Here is a 24,641-nt window from a genome sequence, read left to right as displayed (position 1 = left end):
TAAATCAATAAGGTGCCGCACAGAAATCCAAAATTGTACAGCAGGGCCGATTATTATTTTTTTATTTCTTTTTGGAGCGATTGTCGTGCGAAAACAAAAATCACGTGCTCACAATTATATATATATATATATATATATATATATATATATATATATATATATATATATATATATTTTTTTTTTTTTTTTTTAAAAATAGTGATATATTAATAGTGGACGCCCTAAACCACATATTTTGGTTGACTTCAACCTTCATATTTTGGGTACGCCGGTGACTTTATCATCTTTCACGTGCATGAAATGGAACAGGAATGCAGTAAAAAAAATGGTAAAACCAACCAATATATTACACAAGAAATCAGGCAGCGCAAATCTCGATTTGTCGACAGACGACCACTCTTCAAGTCTTCGTTCTTATTTTGGTACAAACTGAGCTTTTTCTCTATGATTTTAATGTGAATTAAATAATACAGTACTACCCCTTTCCCCACATTCCCAACCAAATAAAGAAGAAAAATACTAGCAAACTGAATACCAAAGGTTAGCTTTGCTTTAGTTGCATACTCCAGGTTTCTACCGAATCAAAGTAAGTTACTGTATATTAATTATTGCAGTATCTTTTTTCTTTTGTTGATAAAGAGAAAATTAACTAGTTAATTCTTCAATGTAATACAAATTACTATGTCTGTACGTTTTTGTTGATTATAGATATAGATTTAGTTGAAAATACTTGTCCCCTTTAGTTGGAAAAGCATGCTTTCAACCATAGCAAATGTCAATTGAATCCTAGCCTTTATAAAGAAAATAATCGATTAGGCATTGATTATAGCTCAATATACATATTCTAAGTCTCTCGAGCCGAGGGTCTTTCGGAAACATCCTCTTTGCCCTTCAGGATAGGGGTAAGGGGTGCGTACCCATTATCTCCGACTGGGTTGTTGTTGTTGTTGTTAGAGGCGGAGCTAGGATTTGAAGTTTATGGGTTCAGGGTTCTAATCCTTTTAAGTTACTGACTTCTAAATTAATAATTCATACATATTTAATAGATTTTTAAGACAAATACATGGATTGAACCAAACGACTGGGTTTGGGCGAACCAGAAAAATCCAGCATTACATCAAGATCATTAGAAAATTCAGTATTACACCAAATTTTTAAACTTTGGATGCATCTGTTCTCTAATTCTCAATCGTTTAAATTCATTCTAAACTTAAAATTCCAATCATTACCATCCCAAAAATGTGCTATGACACAATATTTTTTTTAAGACTATGCTATATAGATCAGGAAAAACATCCCTCAAAGCTTGTTCGCCATGCCAATCTATCTTGTCATAGTTTTATTCTTTGCCCATAAGTTTTTAATAAACTTCCATTGTGCAGAACCATGTGGGACTGAAATCGGAATTATGTTCCCATAGTTCTTGAGCCCATATTAAAGCTTGATAACCTCCTTCCATTGATCCTTCTTAGGATCATTCAAATCTCCAATGCCATTTGAATAACAAACTTCTATTATGAACCCCAAACTCCTTACAACCAAGCCTCCTCCTTCCTTACTCAACATAACTTTCTACCATTTCACCAAATGAATTTTCTTAGTTTCTTGATTACCTTCCCACAGAAAATTGCGCCTGATTCTGTTTAGATGCTCTTCCACCCTGGCTGGAGTAGGTATCGTTGAAATTAAATATATCGACATTCCATCAAGTACATTATTCACCAATGTCAACCTTCCAACAAAGGAGAGGTATTGTCTCTTCCATGTACTCAGTTTTTTCTCGCGCTTTTCAATTATTCCTTTCCAGATGTTGATGTCATTATATTTTTCACCAAGTGGTAGTCCCAGATAGGTGGCGGGGAGAGTCTCCAGCTTACATCCCAGTGTATCAGCAAGAGTTTGAACGTTATGATCAGCAGTAATTGAGAACAGACTGCCTTTCCTCATATTTATATGAAGGCCTGAAATAAATTCAAATGCAATTAGTAGTCATCTAATCGTCTCACTTTATTCGCCGACTCCATCACTAAATTTGGACCCAATAGCTTGATCTCACCAGCCTCAAAGAAACGTACAAAGCCTCAAAGGGCACCATCTGTATGCTAACTTGGTAGTCATTATTGTAGGTGAAATTTATCAAGAGCAAGTATCCACTCCAATCGTCCCCAAGGTTGATGACATATGCTTCTTACTTATCTTCTAGGATCTCTATGGTTCGATCAAACTGTCCATCTACTAAAAGCTAAAAGTCGTACTTAGATGAATCGTGCAGCCAAGGCGTCCTAGGATGTCCACCACTAGTGAGACATGAACTGCAGGCCTATGTGAGGTATTGAAACCCCATGATAACCCTATTCCCCTTCCATTTGGTATCTCAATGTGCTGGTGTAACACTGCTGGCTTTTGGTGCTCAACTTTGATTTGTTGACGAGGCATATACACAGACACAAATTTTGCTATATATTTCTTCATTCCTTTCCAGCATTATATTTGTTATAGATCTTAGAACATTTCGGTACAACATGGATGTAATGTACACTTAGAGTAGTGTGCCTTTGCTGATACAATCCTCCTCAACTCATCTGTAATAGGTCACATAAATAATTCTTGAGTCACACAGTACCCTCATTGTCTAGTGTAAAGTCCTTGCCTTTACCTGGTTAACGTCTTCCTTGACTTTGCTTAGCTAAGAAACACTATGCCGGCTAGCCTCATTATATGTGATAGCGACGTATATGTGATAGCGACGTTCCTACTTTCCAACTCTGGACCTGATTCCTCTATTCCCATGTTGCGAATTTCCTCCTTGATAGATACCATCGGCTCATTTTAGATTTGGTTCCATAGTTGGTTAACTGAAGTTTTCAAGTTTGGTTTTTGGAAGAACAAAAATTATGCGTGATTGGCTTAGCATTGAAAGAAATGGTGTTTAACAAGACACTTTTTTTGACTACTTTATAAGTTATGGCAAATAGATCATAATGGAGATTTTCATCCCTCAGTTGCTCTTTGGAAATTGGAAAACAAATAGTTGTGAGGTCTCAAATGTTTGTTTGTCTGGTGTATAATTGCAATGTCGAGGCCCTTAATCGATGCATCTGTAAAGAATAATATGGGTAACATTAGAAATTATCAATAGTGGAGTATTCACTGTTTACTGGGTTATGGAATCAATAAAATGCATGAATTATGTTTGTGTCAAAACTGCTCTGAAGATATTGATTTTCATTACTTGCAGGATAATATTACGTTTCAAACATTTTTGACAAAACTAAAAAGGTGGAAAGTAGATGGCCGCGAAGTGTTCAATGGTGCATGATGATGTGTACGATCTGAAGAAGAGGGAGGATTTGGATAGTTGGACGATTGATCAATTGGATGATGCTTCAACACGCCTAGTACGCGTAGAGTTATTTCTCCGGAAACTTGAGGAGGTTCACCCTAAGAACACGATATCTGCACAACTAGGGGCCCTATTTGTAAAAGCTCATAAAGGCTTTTCTGAGATACCTCCTCACATAAAGGATCAACATCGAAGGCGTTACACCATCAGAACATTAATCTCAGATGTGCTTGGAAAATTTAAACTGGTTAACACAGCTGAGCCACTCAAAGCTTCAGAAGCGTCAAGATCAACTAGCCAAATAATTTCAGATGTGCTGGAAATAATTAAACTGGAGAATATTGCTAAGCGAATGGAAGCTTCAAAGCCATCAAGATCATCTTGCCGAATCTCTACGGAGATGGTGAGGTTTGTCAGAACTGTGCTTGATTGTACAGCATCGTGCCTCTATCGTGTACACCATCGTGCCCCCGAGTCTGTGCTTAAAAAGAAGCTGCCATATCTACGTGTCTTCTTAACGTTAACTGCTGAGCGGTGCATTGAGCATGAAAGTATGAAGGATTTCTTCACCCATGTTGAGGATGTAGCTTACACTGCAGCAAACCTTTGTTTGTCAGAGTTTGATTCCAATAGGGATTCCAAGTTCTCTAAATTGCTGAAAAGGATAAGTCCCTTTAGGCCTAAAATAAAGCAGATTTATCTGAGTGTCTTGATAGGGTCAAAGTCATCAAGATCAGAGACTACAATGAATGCCAATTATATGTCTGATTTTCTTAAAGCTCTCCAAGAGGATCTGCAAGAGTTACTAAACCATGATGCCAGGTTGAAAATTGCCTTTGATGATCCAATTCCGTGGCTACAACAGGGACTTTCTTACCTTTCTGGATTTCTACTGAACATAGCATCAAAATGCACTCCACTCAAAGAACTCAATTCTCTTCAATCACATGTCGAAGCTCTGGCCATTGAGACAGCAATTCTGATCTACTCCTCCTATGATGAGGAGATGGATAAGACTACTGAAATAGACCATGTGCTTTTTCATTTGCAGCCTAAGTTTAACCATGTCAAGATAGAAGTCGATCTCATTCAGCTACTAAACTGTCAAGCCACCATAATAGCTCCTCTAAAAGATCTTACTGACTATGTATGGGGAGAACTGATATACTTGGGAACTTTTATCATGGATTCATTGGAGCAGTGCAAAGAGCATACTAAGATAGCTGATTTTGTGACCCTTATTCAATCTGTGACCAGCCAAGCATGTTCGGTCATTAATTCTCTTTTTCATTACTCAGAGCAAGAAGACTTGGCCAGGGAAATTAACTACTCGCATTTTCAATTGCTTCTTAAGTTCAAGTTTATTAAGGCAGCGATTGCACAGATGTGTTCCAACATTTCTGCATCATCAACACTGGACCACCCTACAATCGATCTGTGGAACTTTCTTCCTATTAACTTTGAGATCATTGATTCCTATTTCAACATGCTAAAATCCTCAAAGATATCATCCTCATATGTCCCCACAGTTGATGAGGTTTTTATGGGGTTTCATGAATATGTTTTTGGCAATCTACTCCTGAAGGATGAAACTTATTTGACAGTTACTGTTGGAAATGAGGTTAAAAAGTTTTTCTATGGGTTGTTGCTCCTAGTAACATATCTTTTTGATCCTCTAGCTCAGAGTATTGGATGCATGAAGCAGAATGATCTCTTGACAGGATTTGGAACTACTGTAATTGAGGCTGAATCCGCTATCTGTTTAAATTATCAAGATGTTGCGGATAGCATCAAAAGTGGAAAGGTCAATCTCGTTCTTCAGTTTTTGACTATTGCTTTCAAGCTTATAGAGTCTGAGGGAATTTTGACAGATATACTGAAGCACAAAGCCACTTTGAAAGCTCAAATTTTTGATCTGATTGAAAGTGCTCATGAAGAGCTTATTTCCGTTAGAGCTTTTCTCATGGATGTTTTTGCGCAACACACAAAGCTTAATGAATTGCATGATCTCTTAATGCGTGCTGAAGTGACTGCCCACAAGTTAGTGCAAATCAGTAGTTCTTGTTATGAAAGTTTCATGGACGGAAGAAGCATTGAGAAAATGAGGCTTTCGTTATCTGATTTGCAACAAGAGATTGAGTCTGTCAAAGTAGACTTCAGAATAATATGCTTTCAACTTATGGATGCATCACCTTGCAACATGACAGATGGAGAAGGCCTTATTAATTTCTTAGTAAGCCACCAGGACTGGCTGCTCAAGTGTGATGCTTGTTCAATCCCTTTTCTGAAGAATCAGATCCCAATAGTCATAGGCGAACTAGTATATTTGGGCTCTTTTCTTGCAGATATCATACAGTATCTCGATATGCATCAAGAGCTCAAAGACCTCGTGAAGCGTGTTCAAGATAGAAAGTATGTTTGTCTCTTCCCCATCAGGGATTATATCCCTGCTTGTTATTATATGTTATATCTCTCTGATATCAAGCAATTGCTCAAGTTTGTTGAGGCAGAGGTCAAAACTATTTGTCTAGAAGTTCCAGATTCTTCAAGTTATAGCTTTCCCACGACAAACGGATTAGGATTTCTAAGTTGTTTCTTAGACAAATTGGATGAGCTGTTAAATTCTAAACTGGATCCAATTATCGACTTAAAGCTTCACATTCGATTAGTCAAGAAGGGCTTATTGTGTCTGAGATCGTTGACTGATCATTTCACAGAAAGTAATGATGAGCATGATGAAGTTTATAGTCTTATAACAAGTGTTACTGAAGTGGCATACAAGGCAGAGTATGTCATTGACTCGTGCTTGACCTTTTCTCATCCACTTTGGTACAAAGTTCTTTTGATTTCTGAAGTTGTTGAGAATATTAAGCTTGTAAATAAAGAAGTTAGTGAGACTTGTGAAAGAGAGAAGAATGATGAGATAGTGCCCGAAGTTGCAAAGACCTCCACTAATATTTTGCCATCTTTATCTGCTAATACTTCAACAGCAAATAAAGAGATGGAGGGATTTCAGAATGCGATGAACGTATTAAAGAATCAGCTATTGGAAGGATCACCTCAGTTAGATGTTATCTCATTGGTTGGCGTGCCTGGCATCGGTAAGACTACTCTTGCCAAAAGGATTTACAATGATCCAATGGTCACCTCTCACTTTGATGTCCGTGCTCAATGTCGTGTGACTCAAGTATATTCATGGAGAGATTTGTTGCTTACCATTTTGAATGATGTGCTTGAGCCTGTTGATCGCGATGAAAAAGAAGATGGCAGATTAGCTGATGAGCTGCATCGATTCTTGTTGACCAAGAGATTCTTGGTTCTCATTGATGACGTGTGGGACAATGAAGTGTGGGACAATTTCCATATGTGCTTCAAAGATGCTCAGAATGGAAGTAGAATTATTCTAACTACCCAGCTGAATGACATTGCAATTTATGCTAAGTGTGAAAGTGAACCCCATCATCTCCGTTTATTTAGTGATGATGAGAGTTGGACATTATTACAGAAAGAGGTGTTTCAAGGGGAGAGCTGTCCACCTGAACTTGTTGATGTGGGGTTCCGAATAGCAAAATGTTGTGGAGGGTTGCCTCTCTTCATTGTATTAGTTGCTGGTGTTCTGAAAGAGAAAAAGAAGAAAGCAGAATTGTGGAAAGAAATAGAAGAAAGTCTAGGTTCGCAGAATATTGGTAGCTTGGAAGAGACCATGTCTATTATTGGCTTCAGTTACAAGAATTTACCGCACCATTTGAAACCTTGTTTTCTCTATTTTGGAGGCTTTTTGAAGGGCAAGGATATTCATGTCTCAAAACTGATTCGTATTTGGATAGCTGAGGGATTTGTGCAGGCAAATACGGGAAAAAGACCAGAAGATGCTGCACAAGGTTACTTAGAAGATCTTATTAGTAGAAATTTAGTGATGGACGTGGAGAAGAGACGCAATGGCAAGCTAAAGACATGCCGCATTCATGATCTGTTGCATAGATTCTGCTTAGAAAAGGCCAAAAAAGAGAATTTCTTTCTCCGTATTAATAGGTATAACTGTATAAGACCTGCACTAATTCTATTCTATTATTTAATCCTAACTCTATATTTTATTGCTTTTCTTTAATCAGATTCAGTGAAGAGGATATATTTCCCGAAAAGCCCAAGGAATATCGGTTGTTTGTTCATTCTTATGAGGATCAGATTGATTTGTGGCAGCCATCTCGCTCAAATGTTCGCTCGTTACTATTCAATGTGATTAATCCAGATAACTTTTTATGGCCGCGTGATATCTCCTTCATCTTTGACAACTTCAAACTTGTTAAAGTGTTGGATTTGGAATCGTTCAACATTGGCGGTACTTTTCCCAGTGCTATACAATCTTTAATTCATTTGAGGTACTTCGCTGCTCAAACTAGTGGAAACTCAATTCCTTCATCTATAGCTAAGCTTTGGAATCTTGAAACTTTTGTGGTTAAAGGATTGGGAGTGGAGGTGATATTACCTAGTTCACTTCTGAAGATGGTTAAATTGAGGCATATACATGTAAAGCATCGTGCTTCATTTAGTTTATATGAGAACATGGGTGAATCTCTTGCTAACTCTCAATTAGATAATTTGGAAACCTTTTCCACTCCACGTCTCTCTTATGGTGAAGATACAGAGATGATATTGAGAAAGATGCCAAAATTGAGAAAGCTGAGTTGCATATTTTCGGGAACATTTGGTTATTCAAAGATACTGAAGCGGAGGTCTGTTCTATTTCCCAGATTAGAGTTCCTAAACCACCTTGAATCCCTCAAGCTTATCTCTAACAGCTGTCCAGCTAAACTTCCCCATGTCTTCAGTTTCCCCTCAAGACTAAGGGAATTGACTTTGTCAAAGTTTCGTCTACCTTGGTACCAAATCTCGACCATTGCAGAACTGCCAAACTTGGAGATTTTAAAGTTACTTCTCAGAGCCTTTGAAGGGGATGAATGGGAGGTGAAAGATTCAGAGTTCCCTGAACTCAAATACTTAGAGTTGGATGACCTAAACATTGCACGATGGTCTGTCTCCGAGGATGCTTTTCCTATGCTTGAGCATTTGGTTTTAACGAAATGTAAAAAGCTTAAGGAAATCCCTTCTCAATTTGACAACGCTATATCTCTAAGAAGAATTGAAGTAAATTGGTGCAGCTGGCCCAATTCAGCACAGGAAATTCAAAGAACGCATCATGAAGACATGACAAATGATGCATTAACAATTGCAGTACACCCTCCAGATTGGACTAGAGGATCATCTCCTTGATTCTTATCTGGTATGTCCTTTCCGTGTTCATCTGAGTACAATTCCACTCATTAGTTTTACTCTTACATTATAACAGTTATACTTATTTCAGTTACCTGCTCTTATTCAAAAGAAGAAAAAGAACAAGTTATCTGCTATATTCTTGAATGTCACGAGGCTGCTTACGAGGTGTTTTCCTGCTGTAGTCTCACAGATTATAGACAAAAACATAGCTGGTTATCTGTGGCAAGGGCTGGTAGTCTCTGTAGCACAGTGGACAAAAAATGAAAAGTTCCAGTGCCGAGAATGTAATCCAGCATATCCAAGCGAAGTTTTTGAACTGCATGATTACAGGCAACAGAGGACACATTCTGATCTTTCAGTCAACTGAACCGTGTGAAGAATCAGATCCAGGCACAGCAAAGTGCTTATGATTATAATCAACTGAACTGTTAGCTTGTTGGGCAAGAAGAGAACTCAAGAAAGAACAGAATAAGGTATGGAACACTATACTAGCATGCATTTTGTGGACACATTGGAAAGAAAGGAATAAATGATGTTTCAATTGTAAAGATCAAAACTGCCTGCATTTTTTTTTCTTGCTTTTCTCCTAGTGTAAATGATGCTGAACCGCTTCTAGATTTTGTTAGTCCTCTGCATAGCTAGAAGAGAACATACTTTTGCTTTTCGGATCACAACACCATCTTAGTGCTGCTTTACATCAATAAATTTGCACTTACCATTTCCAAAAAAAAATTATTCCAGTTCACTAAGCATGTTACAACTTACATGGTAGCTTCGCTAGCTAGTGAACGAAGCGAAGTCAACTATTCTGTTACACCAACTGTGTTTGCATAACGGTTCTGAGGAAAAAAGCACGACGGTCATCAGGCCACCATGATCTGATTTATTTTGATACAAGTACTCTCTGTAAGATATGTATATATAATGGCAAGAAAATCTGATCCCATTTGCCTCATACATTCAGTGTTTGTTTGACGTACGTTAGGCCTACATTTCATTGAATTTTTGTAACAAGTTTGTTTGAAGGGGAGCCTTAGCGTAACTGGTAAAGTTGCTGTCATGTGACCAGGAGGTCACGGGTTCGATCCGTGGAAACAGTCTATTGCAAAAATATAGGGTAAGACTGCGTACGATAGACCCTTGTGGTCCGGCCCTTCCCCGAACCCCGCGTATAGCGGGAGCTTAGTGCACTGGGATTTTTTTTTTTTGACAGAAGGTGGTTTTTATAACCATAATCAAATTTCAAAATACATGCTGCATTAGTAGTGACTTTGTAGGTAAGTTCACCAAAGAGGACAATTCACTTATCAGACCTTTATGATCATAATTTATTTTTGACTGTAGTTATCCCTAGCCTAACCAGTTATGTTACCTGTCAAATAAAAAGTCCAAAACTGAAATCACAATTCACAATTGTGTTTCTGTTAAGTGTTTTAAAACTTTGCTATAAAACTGATAAATTTTCAGGTTTCTATTTTTATCATATCAGCTATGTTGTAAACAACAACAACAACAATAACAACTCAGTATAATCTCACTTAGTGGGGTTTGTGGAGGGTAGTGTACAACAATAACAACAACTCAGTATAATCCCACTTAGTGGGGTCTGTGGAGGGTAGTGTGTAGGCAGACCTTACCCCTACCCTGGGGTAGAGAGGCTGTTTCCAAATAAACCCTCAGCATCCTTCCCTCGGCATCCTTCCCACCTTGCTCTTGAGGAGACTCGAACTCACAACCTCTTGGTTGGAAGTGGAGGTTGCTTACCATCAGAGCAACCCCTCTTGTCTCACCTCTGTTGTAAACTAAAAATAAATTGCAACTAAGATGTTAAGTTAGGCTTGTTTCCCCACCTCTCGGGAAAGAAAGATGAGAATAAGTGTATCATATGGAAATGGTACAAACAAATCTTGTAAACAGGTCAGTTTGTTCAATTATCTTTAGGATTTATATAGACAAATCGATCAATTATCCAGACCCAGTTATCTTTCACTTAGTGCGGATGGTGGTGAAAGATCAAAACAATCTTTAATATTTTTTAAATTCTTTAACATAATCAATATTCATAATTTTAAAAAACATAAACTTTTTTTAAAAAAAAATTATAATTTACTACTCAAATATATTTTTTATACATATATATTCTACTTATGTACATAAACATATTGACAAGAGGGGTTGCTCTGATGGTAAGCAACCTCCACTTCCAACCATGAAGTTGTGAGTTCGAGTTTCCCCAAGAGCAAGGTGGGAAGTTTAATGGAGGGAAGGATGTCGAGTTTCTATTGGAAACAGCATCTCTACCCCAGGGCAGGGGTAAAATCTGCATACACACTACCCTTCCCAGACCCTACTAAGTGGGATTATGTTGTTGTTGTACATAAACATATGTACATATGTATCTAACAAGGTTTGTTACAAGTGACACCAATAGGGGCGGATCTATGTAGAAGGGTGGGGTGGATGCCTCGTTGAAATTTTGTATGTTTATGTACTTTTTTCTTTTTAATTCTCAAAAAAAGTGTTAAACCAATCGAAATTTCTACTATGTGTAATTCATTTAGATCCATAAAAGTGGTTAAACCAAAAAAAAAAAAAAGATCCGTAAAGTAAGAAAAACAATGATTTATTAACTGTGCAGGAGAAAAAAATACTGCATGTAAACTGCAGTTTATTAGGTAGCTACCAATAACAATCATTTCAAATTTCCAATAGTTCAAAAAGATTCCAAAATAAAGAACAAACAGTAGCAACAACAATATAATATGAAGAAATAGTATAATATCTAATATAAAGAACCAGGGATAAGAAAAATACAAAGATAGTAAGAGACGACTACCTATCAACCTTCCATCCCAATTCTCGACCTTCACTGTTCTCTATTACGGGTCATGTCCTCCGTAAGTTGAAGCAATTACATATCCTGCCTAATCACCTTACCCCAATACTTCTTCAGCCTATTCCTGGCCTTCCTTAGATCCCCCATGGTCAACCTCTCACACCTCCTGATCGGGTCATTTATGGCTCTCCTCTTTACGTGGCCGAACCATCTCAACCTCGATTCCCACAGTTTATCCTCCACCGAGGCCACCAGAAAATTCACAAGATAGATAAAGGGTGTATCGACTCTGCAGACTTAGTGCAGCACTCATCAATCCTTGAACAAGTCTTAGCACTCAGATTCAATGATATAGCAGATAACCTGTTTTTTTTAAGAGCGGGTAACTGAAATAAGTATAATCGTAACAAATAAACATTTTCTGGTGCAAAAGGAAAATGAACGAGTGAAAATGTACTCAGATGAACACGGAGAGAACATACCAGATAAGAGTCAAGGAGACGACCCTCTAGTCCAATCTGGAGGGTGTATTGTAACTGTGAACGCATCATTTGACAAGTCTTCCTGCTGTGTTCTTTGAATTTCCATGGCTGAATTGGCAACAGACCAGCTGCACCAATTTACTTCAATTCTTCTTAGAGATATAGCGTAATCAAATTGAGAGGGGATTTCTTTAAGCTGCTTACATTTTTTCAAAACAAAATGTTCAAGCATAGGAAAAGCATCCTCGGAAACAGACCACTGTGTAATATTGAGGTCGTCCAATTCTAAGTATTTGAGTTCAGGGAACTCTGAATCTTTCACTTCCCATTCATCCCCTTCAAATGCTCTGAGAAATAACTTCAGGATCTCCAAGTTAGGCAGTTCTGCAATGGTCGAGATTTGGTTCCAAGGTAGACGAAACTTTGACAGAGTCAATTCCCTTAGTCTTGAGGGGAAACTGAAGACATGTGGAAGTTTAGCTGGACAACTGTTGGAAACAAGCTTGAGGGATTCAAGGTGACTTAGGAACTCCAATCTAGGAAAAAGAACACACTTTCCTGTTACTATCTTGGAATAACCAAATGTTCCCGAAAATATGCAACTCAGCTTTCTCAATTTTGGCATCTTTCTCAATATCATCTCTGTATCTTCACCATAAAAGAGATGTGGAGTGGAAAAGGTTTCCAGATTATCTAATTGTGAGTCAGCAAGTGATTCACCCATGTTCTCATATAAACTAAATGAAGCACGATCTTTTACATGTATATGCCTCAATTTAACCATCTTCAGAAGTGAACTAGGTAATATCACCTCCACTCCCAATCCTTTAACCACAAAAGTTTCAAGATTCCAAAGCTTAGATATAGATGAAGGAATTGAGTTTCCATCAGTTTGAGCAGCAAAGTACCTCAAATGAATTAAAGATTGTATCTCACTGGGAAAAGTACCACCAATGTTGAAGGATTCCAAATTCAACACTTTAACAAGTTTGAAGCTGTTAAAGATGAAGGAGATATCACGCGGCCATAAAAAGTTACCTGGGTCAATCACATTGAATAGTAAAGAGCGAACGTTTGAATGAGATGGCTGCCACAGATCAACCTGATCCTCATAAGAGTGAACAAACAACCGATATTCCTTAGGCTTTTCGGGAAATGTATCCTCTCCACTGAATCTGATTTTAAAAAAAAACAATGAAATTGCGAGTTAAGATAAAAACAATAGAATAGAATTAGTGCAGTTCTTATACAGTTATACCTATTAATACGGAGAAAGAAATTCTCTTGTTTGGCCTTTTCCAAGCAGAATTTATGCAACAGATCATGAATGCGACACATTTTCAGCTTGCCATTGGGTCTCTTCCCCACGTCCATCACTAAATTTCTACTAATAAGATCTTCCAAGAAACCTTGCGCAACATCTTCTGGACCTTCTTCCATATTTGCCTGTACAAACTCCTCAGCTACCCAAAACCTTGTCAATTTTGAGACATGAATATCCTTGCCCTTCAAAAAGCCTCCAAAATACAGAAAACAAGGTTTCAAATGGTGTGGTAAATTCTTGTAACTGAATCCAATCACAGACATGGTCTCTTCCAAGCTACCAATATTCTGTGAACCTAGACTTTCTTCTATTACTTTCCACAATTCTGCTTTCTTCCTTTTCTCTTTCAGAACACCAGCAACTAATACAATGAAGAGAGGCAACCCTCCACAACATTTTGCTATTCGAAACCCCACATCAACAAGTTCAGGTGGACAGCTCTCCTCTTGAAATACCTCTTTCTTTAATAATGTCCAGCTCTCATCATCACTGAATAGACGAAGATGATAGGGTTCACTTTCGCATTTAGCATAAATTGCAATGTTGCTCAGCCGGGTTGTTAGAATAACTCTACTCCTGTTACGAGCACCTTTGAAGCACATATGTAAATTGTCCCACACTTCATTGTCCCACACGTCATCAATGAGAACTAAGAATCTCTTGGTCAACAAGAATCGACGCAGCTCAACAGCTAATTCACCATCTTCTTTTTCATTACGATCAGCAGGTTCAAGCACACCATTCAAAATGGTTAGCAACAAATCTCTCCATGAATATACTTGAGTCACACGACACTGCGCACGTACATCAAAGTGGGAGGTGACTATTGGATCATTATAAATCTTCTCGGCAATAGTAGTCTTACCGATTCCAGGCATGCCGACCAATGAGATAACGTCTAGATGAGGTGATCCTTTCACTAGCTGATCCTTTAGTATGTTCTTCGCCTCCTGAAATCCTTCCATTTCTTCATTTGCTCTTGGAGTATTAGCGGATAAATCTGGCAACAGACTAGTGGAGATCTTTGCAACTTCCGGCACTGTCTCGTCAATCTTCTTTCTTTCACAAGTCTCACTAACAACATCATTTACAAGCTTAATATTCTGAACAACTTCAGAAATCCAAAGAACTTTGTACCAGAGTGGATGAGAACAAGTCAAGCACAAGTCAGTGACATACTCTGCCTTGTATGCCATTTCAGTAACACTAGTATAAACTTCATCATGCTCATAGTCGCTTTCTGCAAAATGATCGGTCAACGATCTTAGACACAATAAGCCCTCCTTGACTGATCCAATCTGAAGCTTTAGGTCGATAATTAAATCGTTCTTAGAACCTAACAGCTCCTCCAATTTGCCTAAGAAACAATTGAGAAATCCTAATCCATTTGTCCTGGGGAAGCTATAATTTGATGAATCTGGGACTTTGAGACAAATCATTTTGACCTCTGCCTCAACAAACTTGAGCAATTGCTTGACATCAGAGAGATATAACATGTAATACCAAGCAGGTCTATAATCACTGATGGGGAAGAGACAGACATACTTTCTATCTTGAACATGTTTCAGGAGCTCTTTGAGCTTGTGATCCATATCTCGATACTGTACAATATCTGCAAGAAAAGAGCCCAAATACACTAGTTTGTCTTTGACCAATGGGATCTGATTCTTCAGAAAGGGGATTGAACAAGCATCACAGTTGAGCAGCCCGTCCTGGTGGTTTAATAAGAAATTAATAAGGCTTTCTCCATCTTTCATTTTCCAAGGTGATGAATCCAGATGTTGAAAGCATACTTTTCTGAACTCTACCTTGACAGACTCGATCTCTTGAAGCAAATCGGATAACGAAAGCCTCATCCTCTCAGTGCTGCTTCCATCCATGAAACTTTCACAACAAGAACCACTGATTTGTGCTAACTTGTGGGCAGTCGCTTCAGCATGAAGTAAGAGACCATGCAATTCATTAAGCTCTGTATGTTGCGAGAGAACATCCATGAGAAAAGCTCTAAGGAAAACAAGGTCTTCATGAGCACTTCCAATCAGATCCAAAATTTCAGCTTTCAGAGTAGCTTTGTGCTTTCGTAGATCCATTAAACTTCCCTCAGACTCGATAAGCTTGAAAGCAATGGTCAAAAATTGAAGAACAAGATTGACCTTCCTACTTTTGTTGCTATCCACAGCATCCTCATAAATTAAGCAGATCGCAGATTCAGCCACAAGTACTATAGTTCCGAATCCTGTCAATAGATCATTCTGCTTCATGCATCCAATGCTCTGAACTAGAGGATCAAAAAGATACGTTACTAGGAGCAGCAACCCATGGAAAAACTTTTTAACCTCATTCGCAACAGTAAATGTCAAATAAGTTTCATCCTTCAGGAGTAGATTGCCAAGAATATATTCATGAAATCCCATCAAAAACTTATCAATCGTGGGCATATATGAGGACGATGTCTTTGAGGATTTTAGCATGCTGAAATAGGAATCAATGACCTCAAAGTTAATAGGAAGAAAGTTAAGCAGATTTATCGTAGGATGGTCCTGTGTTGATGATGCAGTAATGCTGGGACACATTTGTCTAATCGCTGCCTTAATAAACTTGAACTTAAGAAGCAATTGGAAATGCAAGGGACTAATTTTCATGGCCAAGTCTTCGTGGTCTGAGTCATGAGAAAAAGAATTAATGACTGACCATGCTTGGCTGGTCACAGATTGAATAAGAGTCAAAAGATCAGTTATCTTAGTATGCTCTTTGCACTGCTCCAATGAATCCATGAGAAAAATTCTCGATAATATTAGCTCTTCCCGAACATAGTCAATCAGTTCATATAGAGGAGCTAATATGGCTTCACCGTTTAGCTTCTGAATCAGATGGATTTCTAGCTTGACATGATTGAACTTCAGTTGGAAAAAAAAAGATGCATGGTCCATTTCAGTAGTCTTCATGTCCATTTCCTCATCATAGCAGGAGGAGTAGATCACTGTTGCTGCCTCAATGGCCAGAGCTTCAATATGTGATTGAAGAGAATTGAATTCTTCGAGTGGAATGCATTCTGATACTATGCTGTGGAGAAATCCAGAAAGGGAAGAAAGTCCTTGTTGGAGGCACGGAATTTGATCAACAAAGATAATTTTCAAGCTGGCATTGCGGCTTAGCAGCTCCTCCAGATCCTCTTGGAGACCATTAACAAAATCAGACATACTTTCAGCGTTCATTGTATTCTCTGATCGCGATGACTTTGACCCTATCAAGACTCTCAGATAAAGCTGCCTCAGTTCAGGCCTAAAAGGACTTAACCTTTCCAGCAATTTAGAGAATTCAAAATCTAACACACGTGCCCGATCACCATCTTCCACATTGTAGGCTAGCCCTAAGAAATATAGGTGCGCTGCAGTGTAAGCTACATCCTCAACATGGATGAAGAGATTCGTCGTACTCTCATGCTCAATGCACAGCTTTGCAATTGAAGATAATAAGACACGTAAATATCTCAGCTTCTTGTCAAGCACAGACGGGAAAAGGTCACGATACTGTAGATAATCAAGCAAAGTATCGGCAAAATCCAACATCTTCCTAGTGATCATTGGGATAGATGCTCTTGATGGATTTGAAGCTTTGATTTGCTCAGCAATATTCTCCAGCTTGATTATTTCCAGCACCTCCGCAATCATTTGGCTAGTGGATCTTGACGCCTCTGAAGCTTTAGTTATTTTCAGCAGCTTTGAGATCATGGTGTAACACCTCCCGTGTTGATCCTTGTCAGGAAATCCTTCAAGAGCTTTTACAAATAGTGCCTCTAGTTGGGCAGATATTGAGTTCTCAGGATGAACCCTCTCCAGTTGCCTGAGAAATGAAGCTACACTTAGTAGGCGCTTTGAAGCATTGTTCAATTGACTAATCATCTCACTATCTAAATCCTCCGTCATCTTCAGATTGTACAAGTCAAAAGACACCTTGGAACACTTCTGAGCCATCTACTTAATTTCAGTTGTTGATTCCTAATTTTATCCTGCAAGTAATGAAAATCAACATCTTCAGAGCAGTTTTGACACGAACATAGTTCATGCATTTTACTGATTCCATAGCAAGCTAAACAGTGAACACTATACTATTTACAGTTTCTACTTTTACTCATATTATTCTTTAACGAGCGCATCATTAAGGGCCAGTTAGACGTTGCAAGTATACACCATTAAACAAACATGTGATACCTTCACAGTTATTTGTTTTCCAAAGAGAAAATGAGGGATGAAAATCTCCATTATAATCTATTTGCCTCAATTGCATGTGGCTGCTAAAATACTCAAAAAAGCATGGGGGAACAAGCCTACAGTAATATATGTATATGCTATGATCAGTGGCGGATGTATGATTTTATACAAGGGGATTAAAAAATGTCACACTTGAGATTCGAACCGATTACCTAAAGCAATTTATAAATCCAATCTGCCGCTTTACTAGATTTTCCCTCATTTGAAGGGGAACCTTGGAGCAACAGTAAAGTTGTCTCCATGTAACCTGTAGGCCACGGAGTCGAGCCGTGGAATCAGTCACTGATACTTGCATCAGAGTAAGCTGCCTACATGTAACGACCCGGCCGGTCGTCATGAGTTACCGCTCCGTTTCCCCCATTTCTGCTTCTTATTGTCTTGTTCAGCTGTATTATGTGATATTGGGTTAGTTGATTCGGATTCGGAGAGGTTTTGGAAAGGAATGAGACTAGTCTCTTTTGAGTAAGCTTAGGTTGGAAAAGTCAACCGGATGTTGACTTATGTGAAAAAGGGCTCGGATGTGAATTCCGATGGTTCGGATAGCTTCGGGAGGTGATTTGGGATTTAGGAACGTGATCGGAATGTGTTTTGGAGGTCCAGAGTAGATTTAGGCTTGAATTGGCGAAATTGTAATTTTGGCGTTTTCCGGTTCATAATGGAGATTTTGATACAGGGGTCTGAATGGAATTCTGAAAGTTGGAGTAGGTCCGTTATGTCATTTGTGATGTGTGTGCAAAATTTCAGGTCATTCAGACGAGGTTTGATAGACTTTTTGATCGAAAGCGGAATTTGGAAATTTTTGGAATTCTTAGGCTTGAATCCGATGTTAATTTGATGTTTTGATGTTGTGTTGAGCGTTCCGAAGGTTGAAACAAGTTTGAATGATGTTATGGGGTATGTTGGCATGTTTGGTTGAGGTCCCGAGGGCCTCGGGTGAGTTCCGGATGCTCAACGGATCAATTTTTGGACTTTGGACTTGCCAGATTTTCTGGTGTTGTTGTAGAAAATTCTTGTTCATCGTGTTCGCGGTGGGGTCCCGCGTTCGCGAAGAGTAAATGGGGAAGCTGAGGAATTTGTTCTATGTGTTCGCGAGGTAGAGGATGCGAACACGGAGGTTGAGTAAAGTGTTCTATGCGTTCACGCTCAATGGGCCGCGTTCGCGAAGGGCATTTTTGGAGGCAGGCGAGATTAGCCTACGCGAACGCGAGAGGACTGCCGAGTTCGCGTAGAAGGAATAACTGGGCAGTCAGATTATATTTAAAAATCGAGGGTTTAAGTCCAATATCGCAAAAACCATTAGAGAGCTCGGGAGAAGGTGAAATTTGAGGAGATTTTTAGTGGAGTAATTGGGGTAAGTATTCTTCACTTATATTTGGTTTAATTACATGATTTAGTCTTGAATTTCATCAATTAATTTGAGGAATTAGAGTGAAAATTGAGGAAAAATGGAAGAAAAGTTTGAGAGTTCCTTTGGGGATTTGAATGGGCAATTGAGGTCGGATTTTGATGAATTTGTTATGGGTAGACTCGTGGGAGGATAAGGATTCCGTTGATGTGACTTTTATCGAATTTCGAGACATGGGCCCGGGGGTCGGGTTGGACCAATTTCGGGATTTTTGGTATAATTTGATTATTTTCGCATGGGCTTCGTTCTCTTAGCATATATTGATGCTGTAATTCTGATTTTGGATAGATTCTACGCGACTTGAGGACGAGGCGAGAGGCAAGGGCGTCATAGAGTAGTATTTCATCCGGTTTGAGGTAAGTAACCATTGTAAATCTGGACCTGAGGGCATGAAACCCCGGTATTTTGTATTCTTTTGATAAATGAGGTGACGCACATGCTAGGTGACGAGCGGGTGGGCGTGCAACGGTAGGGATTGTGACTTGGTCCGTCCCGTAGCGACTATTAAGCTGCGTATTTGATTTGAAATCTTAGGATATCCCATATTTCAGAGATTGATACTATATGTTGGGTTGTACGCCATGTTTGGGGCCTTGTGACGACCTGTTTAGACCATTAGGGATAATTTTACTACTTTCCTCACTCTATTTGTTTTGAAAGCATATCCTCAGTCATGTTTTACCTGTTTATTGTTTAAATCCGGTTTCATCACTCTACTTCTTAATATATGAAATTGTTTGGACTGAGTTCCCTGATTTCCACTAATATGCCCGAGTGGCTGTGAGGTTAATGACTGAGAGAGGTTAAGGACCTAATGGTGAGGATTATATATTTATTATGGATCAGGCTGCACGTCGTAGCGATATACATATGGATCGGGTTGCACGCCGCAACGATATATATATTGGATGGGGCTGCGCGCCACAGCGATATGACGTTTGGGCTGTAGGAGCCCCTCCAGAGTCTGTACACCCCCAGTGAGCGTAGTCGACTATAAACTATGGATCGGGCTACATGCCGCATCGGTTGTTATGAGATATTATTGAGCCGGAGTGCTGAGTGTGAGTACTGTTTGACGAGAGCTGAGTCACGAGTAACTGAGAGGCTTGCCCGAGAGGCTATATTTATGAGTGATACCTGGCCCGAAGGGTTTGTTTATGACTTTTGCTGTTTTCACTCTTCTTTTATACTGAGCCTCTGTTGAAAAATGTTGAATAAATGATTTCAAAGCATTTTAATTGAAACTGAAGTTTTACGAGATAACTGATTATGGCACGGTTGGTTTTGACTTGATATTTCTGTTGAAAACTCTTATATGGTTTTAAATTGCTCGTCACTGCACTCAGACCTTATTTACTTTAGTTACTTACTGATTACTCCCTACACCTTGTGTGCAGATCCAAGTGCCCGAGCAGCAGAGTAAGAGCTTCCAGCACTCTCAGAGCTTTACCGGAGTCTGCAAGGTAGCTGCACGGCGTTCGCAGCCCTGCTTTCCTCCTTCCTATCTTAGTATTCTGCTATTTCAGACTTATGATGTATTATTCAGTCAGTTTGAGTTGTATTTAGAGGCCTAGTGACACCGGATTGTTGGGCTGTGTTGGTATTATGTACTGGTTTTTCTGCATATTCTGTTTTACTCATCTATTTCATATGACGAATTTGAGACTTATTCGATACTAGAAAATAATTTTTATAAAAGATTTCGTTATGGTAAATATTTGGTTGGCTTGCCTAGTACTGTGATAGGCGCCATCACGATTGTGGTATTTGGGGTTGTGACAAGTTGGTATTAGAGCCTAGGTTACATAGGTCTCACGAGTCATGAGCCGGTTTAGTAGAGTCTCGCGGATCGGTATAGAGACGTTTATATTTATCCTCGGGAGACTGCAGAACCTTTAGGAAAACTTCACATTCTTGAATTCATGTCGTGCGAATCTGTTGATTCTAGCACTAAACTTCTGTTATTCTATTCTCTCACAGATGGTGAGGACACGTGCTACCGGTCAGGACGGACGACCATCAGTACCACCAGTTGGGGCCATTAGAGTTCGAGGACGCGATTGAGGCCGTGGTAGGGGCAGGCGTTTAGCCCGTACAACAGCTAGGGCAGCACCTGCAAATCCACCAGCCACCCCAGTTCAGGATCAGGTCCCAGTTGCGGACGCTCCAGCAGCACCAGCTCAGGCACCGGTTGTGCCTATTGTGATTCCAGGTCTTCAGGAGGCTTTAGCTCAGATTCTATCAGTATGTACTGGCCTGGCTCAGGCGGTCTCAGTTACTACGGCCGCAGCTACTTCTCAGGTCGGGGGAGGTACTCAGACTCCCGTTGCTCGCACACCTGAGCAGGTTGTGCAAGGACTTCAGACACCGGGGGCACCTCTAGCCCAGCCGGTTGCACCAGCTCAGGAGTATGTGGTACCAGTTAGGAAAATATGTATATGCTATGATCAGTGGCGGAGGCATGATTTTATATAAGGAGATTAAAAAATGTTACACTTGAGATTTGAACCAATTACCTGAAGCAATTTAAGAATCCAATCTGCTGCTCTACTAGATTTTCCCTCATTCGAATGGGAGCCTTGGAGCAAAGGTAAAGTTGTCTCCATGTAATGAGCCTCTGATGCTTGCATCAAAGTAAGTTGCTTACATCACATCCTTTTAGGGTGCGGCCCTTCTCGGGACCCTGAGTGAACGCATAATACTTTGTGCACTGGACTGCTATTTAGGAATTCATTTGAACCCCGTTTCTCCAAGGTGGACTTAGGCTTCATTTGTTTTTTTGAAGATTAAGGGGGTGTTTGGCAAAGCTTATAAGCTGATCAAACTGGCTTATAAGCACTTTTTGGTTTATCTACACGTTTGGTAAACACCCAAAGTGCTTATAAGCTAAAAACAATCATAAGTCATAAGTTGGTCACCCCCAACTTATGACTTTTCAGTTTATAAGCACTTTTAGTTTGACCAAGACTTTTATTAGTTTATCCTTAATAATATTTTTCCCAAAATAAATTTCCTAACTTTCTCTTCATTCCATATTCGTTGTTCATCCTTTTCATTACAAAGAAACTTTTAAATTCATAATCTTTTGTAAAGTTATTAAGGATATTTTAGTCATTTAAATAAAAGAACAGCTTATCAGCACCTTTCTGTCAAACACATTAACTGCTTATTATCAGTTTCAGCACGTCCAAACACTTAAATACTTATTTAAAAAATCAGTTTCAGCACTTAAAAATGCTTTTCAACACGTCAAGCTTATCAGTTATTTACAATCAGCTAATCCAAACGTGCTCTAAGACGTCTGAATCTCAATACACATATGAATGCCAAGATGTGTATTAAGATTAAGATATCTAAATCTAAATACACATCTGAATTAAGATGTGTATTAAGATCTGAATATTAAATGATTAAAACTATTTGATTTTTAACATCTGAATATATAAATTTATCTTTATTTGAAAATTAATAAACATAAAATTCAAATGAAATACTAATTAATCTAATATTCTATCAATGCAATATATAATTTTTTTAAAATATGGTAGTTGCTGGTGGCGATGGCTAACGGTGGTGTTTATGAATTCCAACTAGAGGCGGTGGTTGGTGGTAGTTTTGGTTGATGGTGGTGGTTCATGGTAGTAGCTAGTGGTGATTAGTAGTGACGGCGATTATAATTGAGGATGGTGGTGATGGGTGGTGGTGATAGTTGTGATTGAGGAAGGTGGTAGTGGGTGATGGTAGTTTATAATGAAGGGCAGTGCCGACTATGCTTGTTGATAGCTAAGTTGCTCGGACTCGGATGTGATTATCCGATACGGGGACGGATCTGAGTACCGGATTCAGCAAAATCTAAATTTTAAGATTCGGGGGTGCGAATCCGGATATGGATACGGATGCGGGAATTCGGCTAATAAAAAATAGAGCTATAAAAATATTGTAAATTTTGAGAGATATTCTGTGAAAAACTTAGATGAATATTGTAGAATTCAACCTTTCATTCTCCGAGATGGACATTATTCTTTCATTCTCCTTAATCTGTTTTAATTTTGATTTTGAGAAAACAAAATCTCAATTTTTCTCCCACATTTGTCGAAGGACTCCGGTCAAAGTATCCGAAGTCAGTTGACCGTATCCGGGACGTATCCCGCTCTCGCTCCCATCCCCGTCCCAGGACAGCGACGACACCAAAATCAAAGAGTCCGTTCAACTTAGGTTGATGGTGATCTGATGGTTAGTTGTGATAGCTGAGGTGGATGAATGTTGGTTGTGTTAGAGAATGATGATGCTAGGAGTGGTGGGGATGGTAGGTGGTGGTAGTCGATAACGGTAGCGGCTATGATTGAGGGTAACGATGGTGGTGATAGCGGTTGAGTATGGTGGTGGTGGCGGCGGCGGTATAGTGGTAGTTGATAATGGTAGGTGGTTACGGCAGTTAATAATGAATATGGATGATAACTTTTTAATGAAATTAAGTCTTTGTTGAAGATCTTAATCATCCAGGCATATTCAAACCCATTAAGTGGTTGTGAAGTAAAAAAAGTAAACACTTAATGATTAAGATATGCATAATTAAGACTCACTTTAAAAACAAACGCAAATTTAGACCTCTCAATTAAGTGCAAACAAATGAGGCCTTAAAATCTGTACATTGAGCTATAATTGACGCCTAAATTGATTAATTCTTGACAAAGGTATGATCCAATTGACATTTGCTACGGTTGAAAGCGTGATTTTTCAACTAATGGGAACAAGCTTTTTCAACTAATCACTTTGCAGTTGGCACACCCAAATCTATAGCCGTAATTTGTATTACATTGAAGAATTAACTAGCTAATTTTCCCTTTATCAGCAAAAGAAAAAAGAAACTGCATTAATTAATGTACAGTAACTTACTTTGATTCGGTAGAAAACTTAAGCCCAGTATCGATCTTTGTTAAAAAGCTAACATTTGATATTATGTGCCATTACAATAATTGTAAGCAAATGCACTATGGGAACTTACTTTGTCCAAAGCTGGAAATAAATATAACTTCGAACCCAAACGCCAAACACCTTTGTACAGTACCTGAAAGCCAAATGCACAGTAAACAGAAACCTGGAGTCTGCAACTAAAGCAAAAGGATGGAGGATAAAAAGCTAACCTTTGGTATTCAGTTTGCTATTTTTTTTTTAGGTTGGGAATGTGGGGAAAGGGGTCGTACTGAACTATTTAATGCACATTAAAATCATTGAGAGAAAGGAGCCCAGTTTACAATAAAAGTAAGGAAGACTTGAGCAATGGTCGTCTGTCGACAAATCGAGATCTGCGCTGCCTGATTTCTTGTACATATATTGAATGGTTTTGTTCACTTTTTTATTGCATTCCTTTTCCATTTCATGTTGGTGAAAGATGATAAAGTCACCCGCCGACCCAAAATTTGAAGGTTGGGGTCAACCAAAATTTATTTTGTATACCGGTCCGGGTGTTCATTATTAATATATTACTATTTTCTAAAGATATATACATATATACATGAAATATTTATCGAATTTTACAGGCGTCGGTAACCCCTCTCGATATAGCATTGTTTGACCAAAAGATATTGAAACATTTTTTATTAAATCAATTAATGAGGACGAAGAGGTAAATTTTAGTCAAACATAAAAAACTCCAGATCTATAAACGAATCAGAAAATAATGTATAAGATGAAATAGGCGTGATC

At 38.8% G+C, this 24,641-nt stretch overlaps 2 protein-coding genes across 10 annotated transcripts; one reads left to right on the top strand and one right to left on the bottom strand.

The window, feature by feature from the left end:
* The first annotated feature begins 352 nt into the window (after nt 1-352).
* Nucleotides 353-21,344, top strand: LOC104215429 (putative late blight resistance protein homolog R1B-12). 9 transcript variants are annotated; one of them, XR_011402656.1, is made up of 6 exons: nt 397-586; nt 3,239-7,375; nt 7,456-8,624; nt 8,800-9,090; nt 20,333-20,398; nt 20,916-21,344. XR_011402656.1 is itself a non-coding variant. In XM_009765234.2 (6 exons), the coding sequence occupies exons 4-5, from the start codon at nt 3,291-3,293 to the stop codon at nt 8,612-8,614; spliced, it is 5,244 nt and encodes a 1,747-aa protein (XP_009763536.1). In that variant the 5' UTR covers nt 399-422; nt 1,624-1,749; nt 2,127-2,329; nt 3,239-3,290; the 3' UTR covers nt 8,615-8,624; nt 8,800-9,584. The 9 variants fall into 9 exon arrangements, 7 of the variants coding, with proteins under 7 accessions (XP_009763538.1, XP_009763534.1, XP_070014590.1 ...); XM_009765234.2 differs by lacking the exons at nt 20,333-20,398; nt 20,916-21,344 and adding exons at nt 1,624-1,749; nt 2,127-2,329 and having other exon boundaries at nt 399-422; nt 8,800-9,584; XR_708189.2 differs by lacking the exon at nt 20,916-21,344 and having other exon boundaries at nt 20,333-20,650.
* Nucleotides 11,225-24,095, bottom strand: LOC104215428 (putative late blight resistance protein homolog R1A-4). The gene is made up of 5 exons (XM_070158490.1): nt 23,941-24,095; nt 17,213-17,268; nt 13,194-17,102; nt 11,936-13,110; nt 11,225-11,816 (listed from the first exon to the last, which is right to left on the bottom strand). Exons 3-4 carry the CDS (start codon nt 16,988-16,990, stop codon nt 11,946-11,948), a joined length of 4,962 nt encoding a protein of 1,653 aa, XP_070014591.1. The 5' UTR covers nt 16,991-17,102; nt 17,213-17,268; nt 23,941-24,095; the 3' UTR covers nt 11,225-11,816; nt 11,936-11,945.
* Between the last annotated feature and the right edge of the window lie 546 nt (nt 24,096-24,641).

The sequence above is a fragment of the Nicotiana sylvestris genome, chromosome 10 (assembly GCF_000393655.2).
Source record: "Nicotiana sylvestris chromosome 10, ASM39365v2, whole genome shotgun sequence".
In the NCBI taxonomy this organism is placed as follows: Eukaryota; Viridiplantae; Streptophyta; class Magnoliopsida; order Solanales; family Solanaceae; genus Nicotiana; species Nicotiana sylvestris.
The sequence above is the reverse complement of the archived record's forward strand: the minus strand, read 5'-3'. Positions and strand labels throughout refer to the sequence as shown.

What these genes read in the sequence shown, in the direction of transcription:
- LOC104215429 (XM_070158489.1), top strand. Translation starts at nt 3,291, where the DNA reads ATGGCCGCGAAGTGTTCAATGGTGCATGATGATGTGTACGATCTGAAG. An exon ending in TTCTTTCTCCGTATTAATAG is followed by an intron (nt 7,376 to 7,455) that starts GTATAACTGTAT and finishes TTCTTTAATCAG; the next exon opens with ATTCAGTGAAGAGGATATAT.
- LOC104215428 (XM_070158490.1), bottom strand. Translation starts at nt 16,990, where the DNA reads ATGATCTCAAAGCTGCTGAAAATAACTAAAGCTTCAGAGGCGTCAAGA. An exon ending in TTCTTTCTCCGTATTAATAG is followed by an intron (nt 13,111 to 13,193) that starts GTATAACTGTAT and finishes TTTTAAAATCAG; the next exon opens with ATTCAGTGGAGAGGATACAT.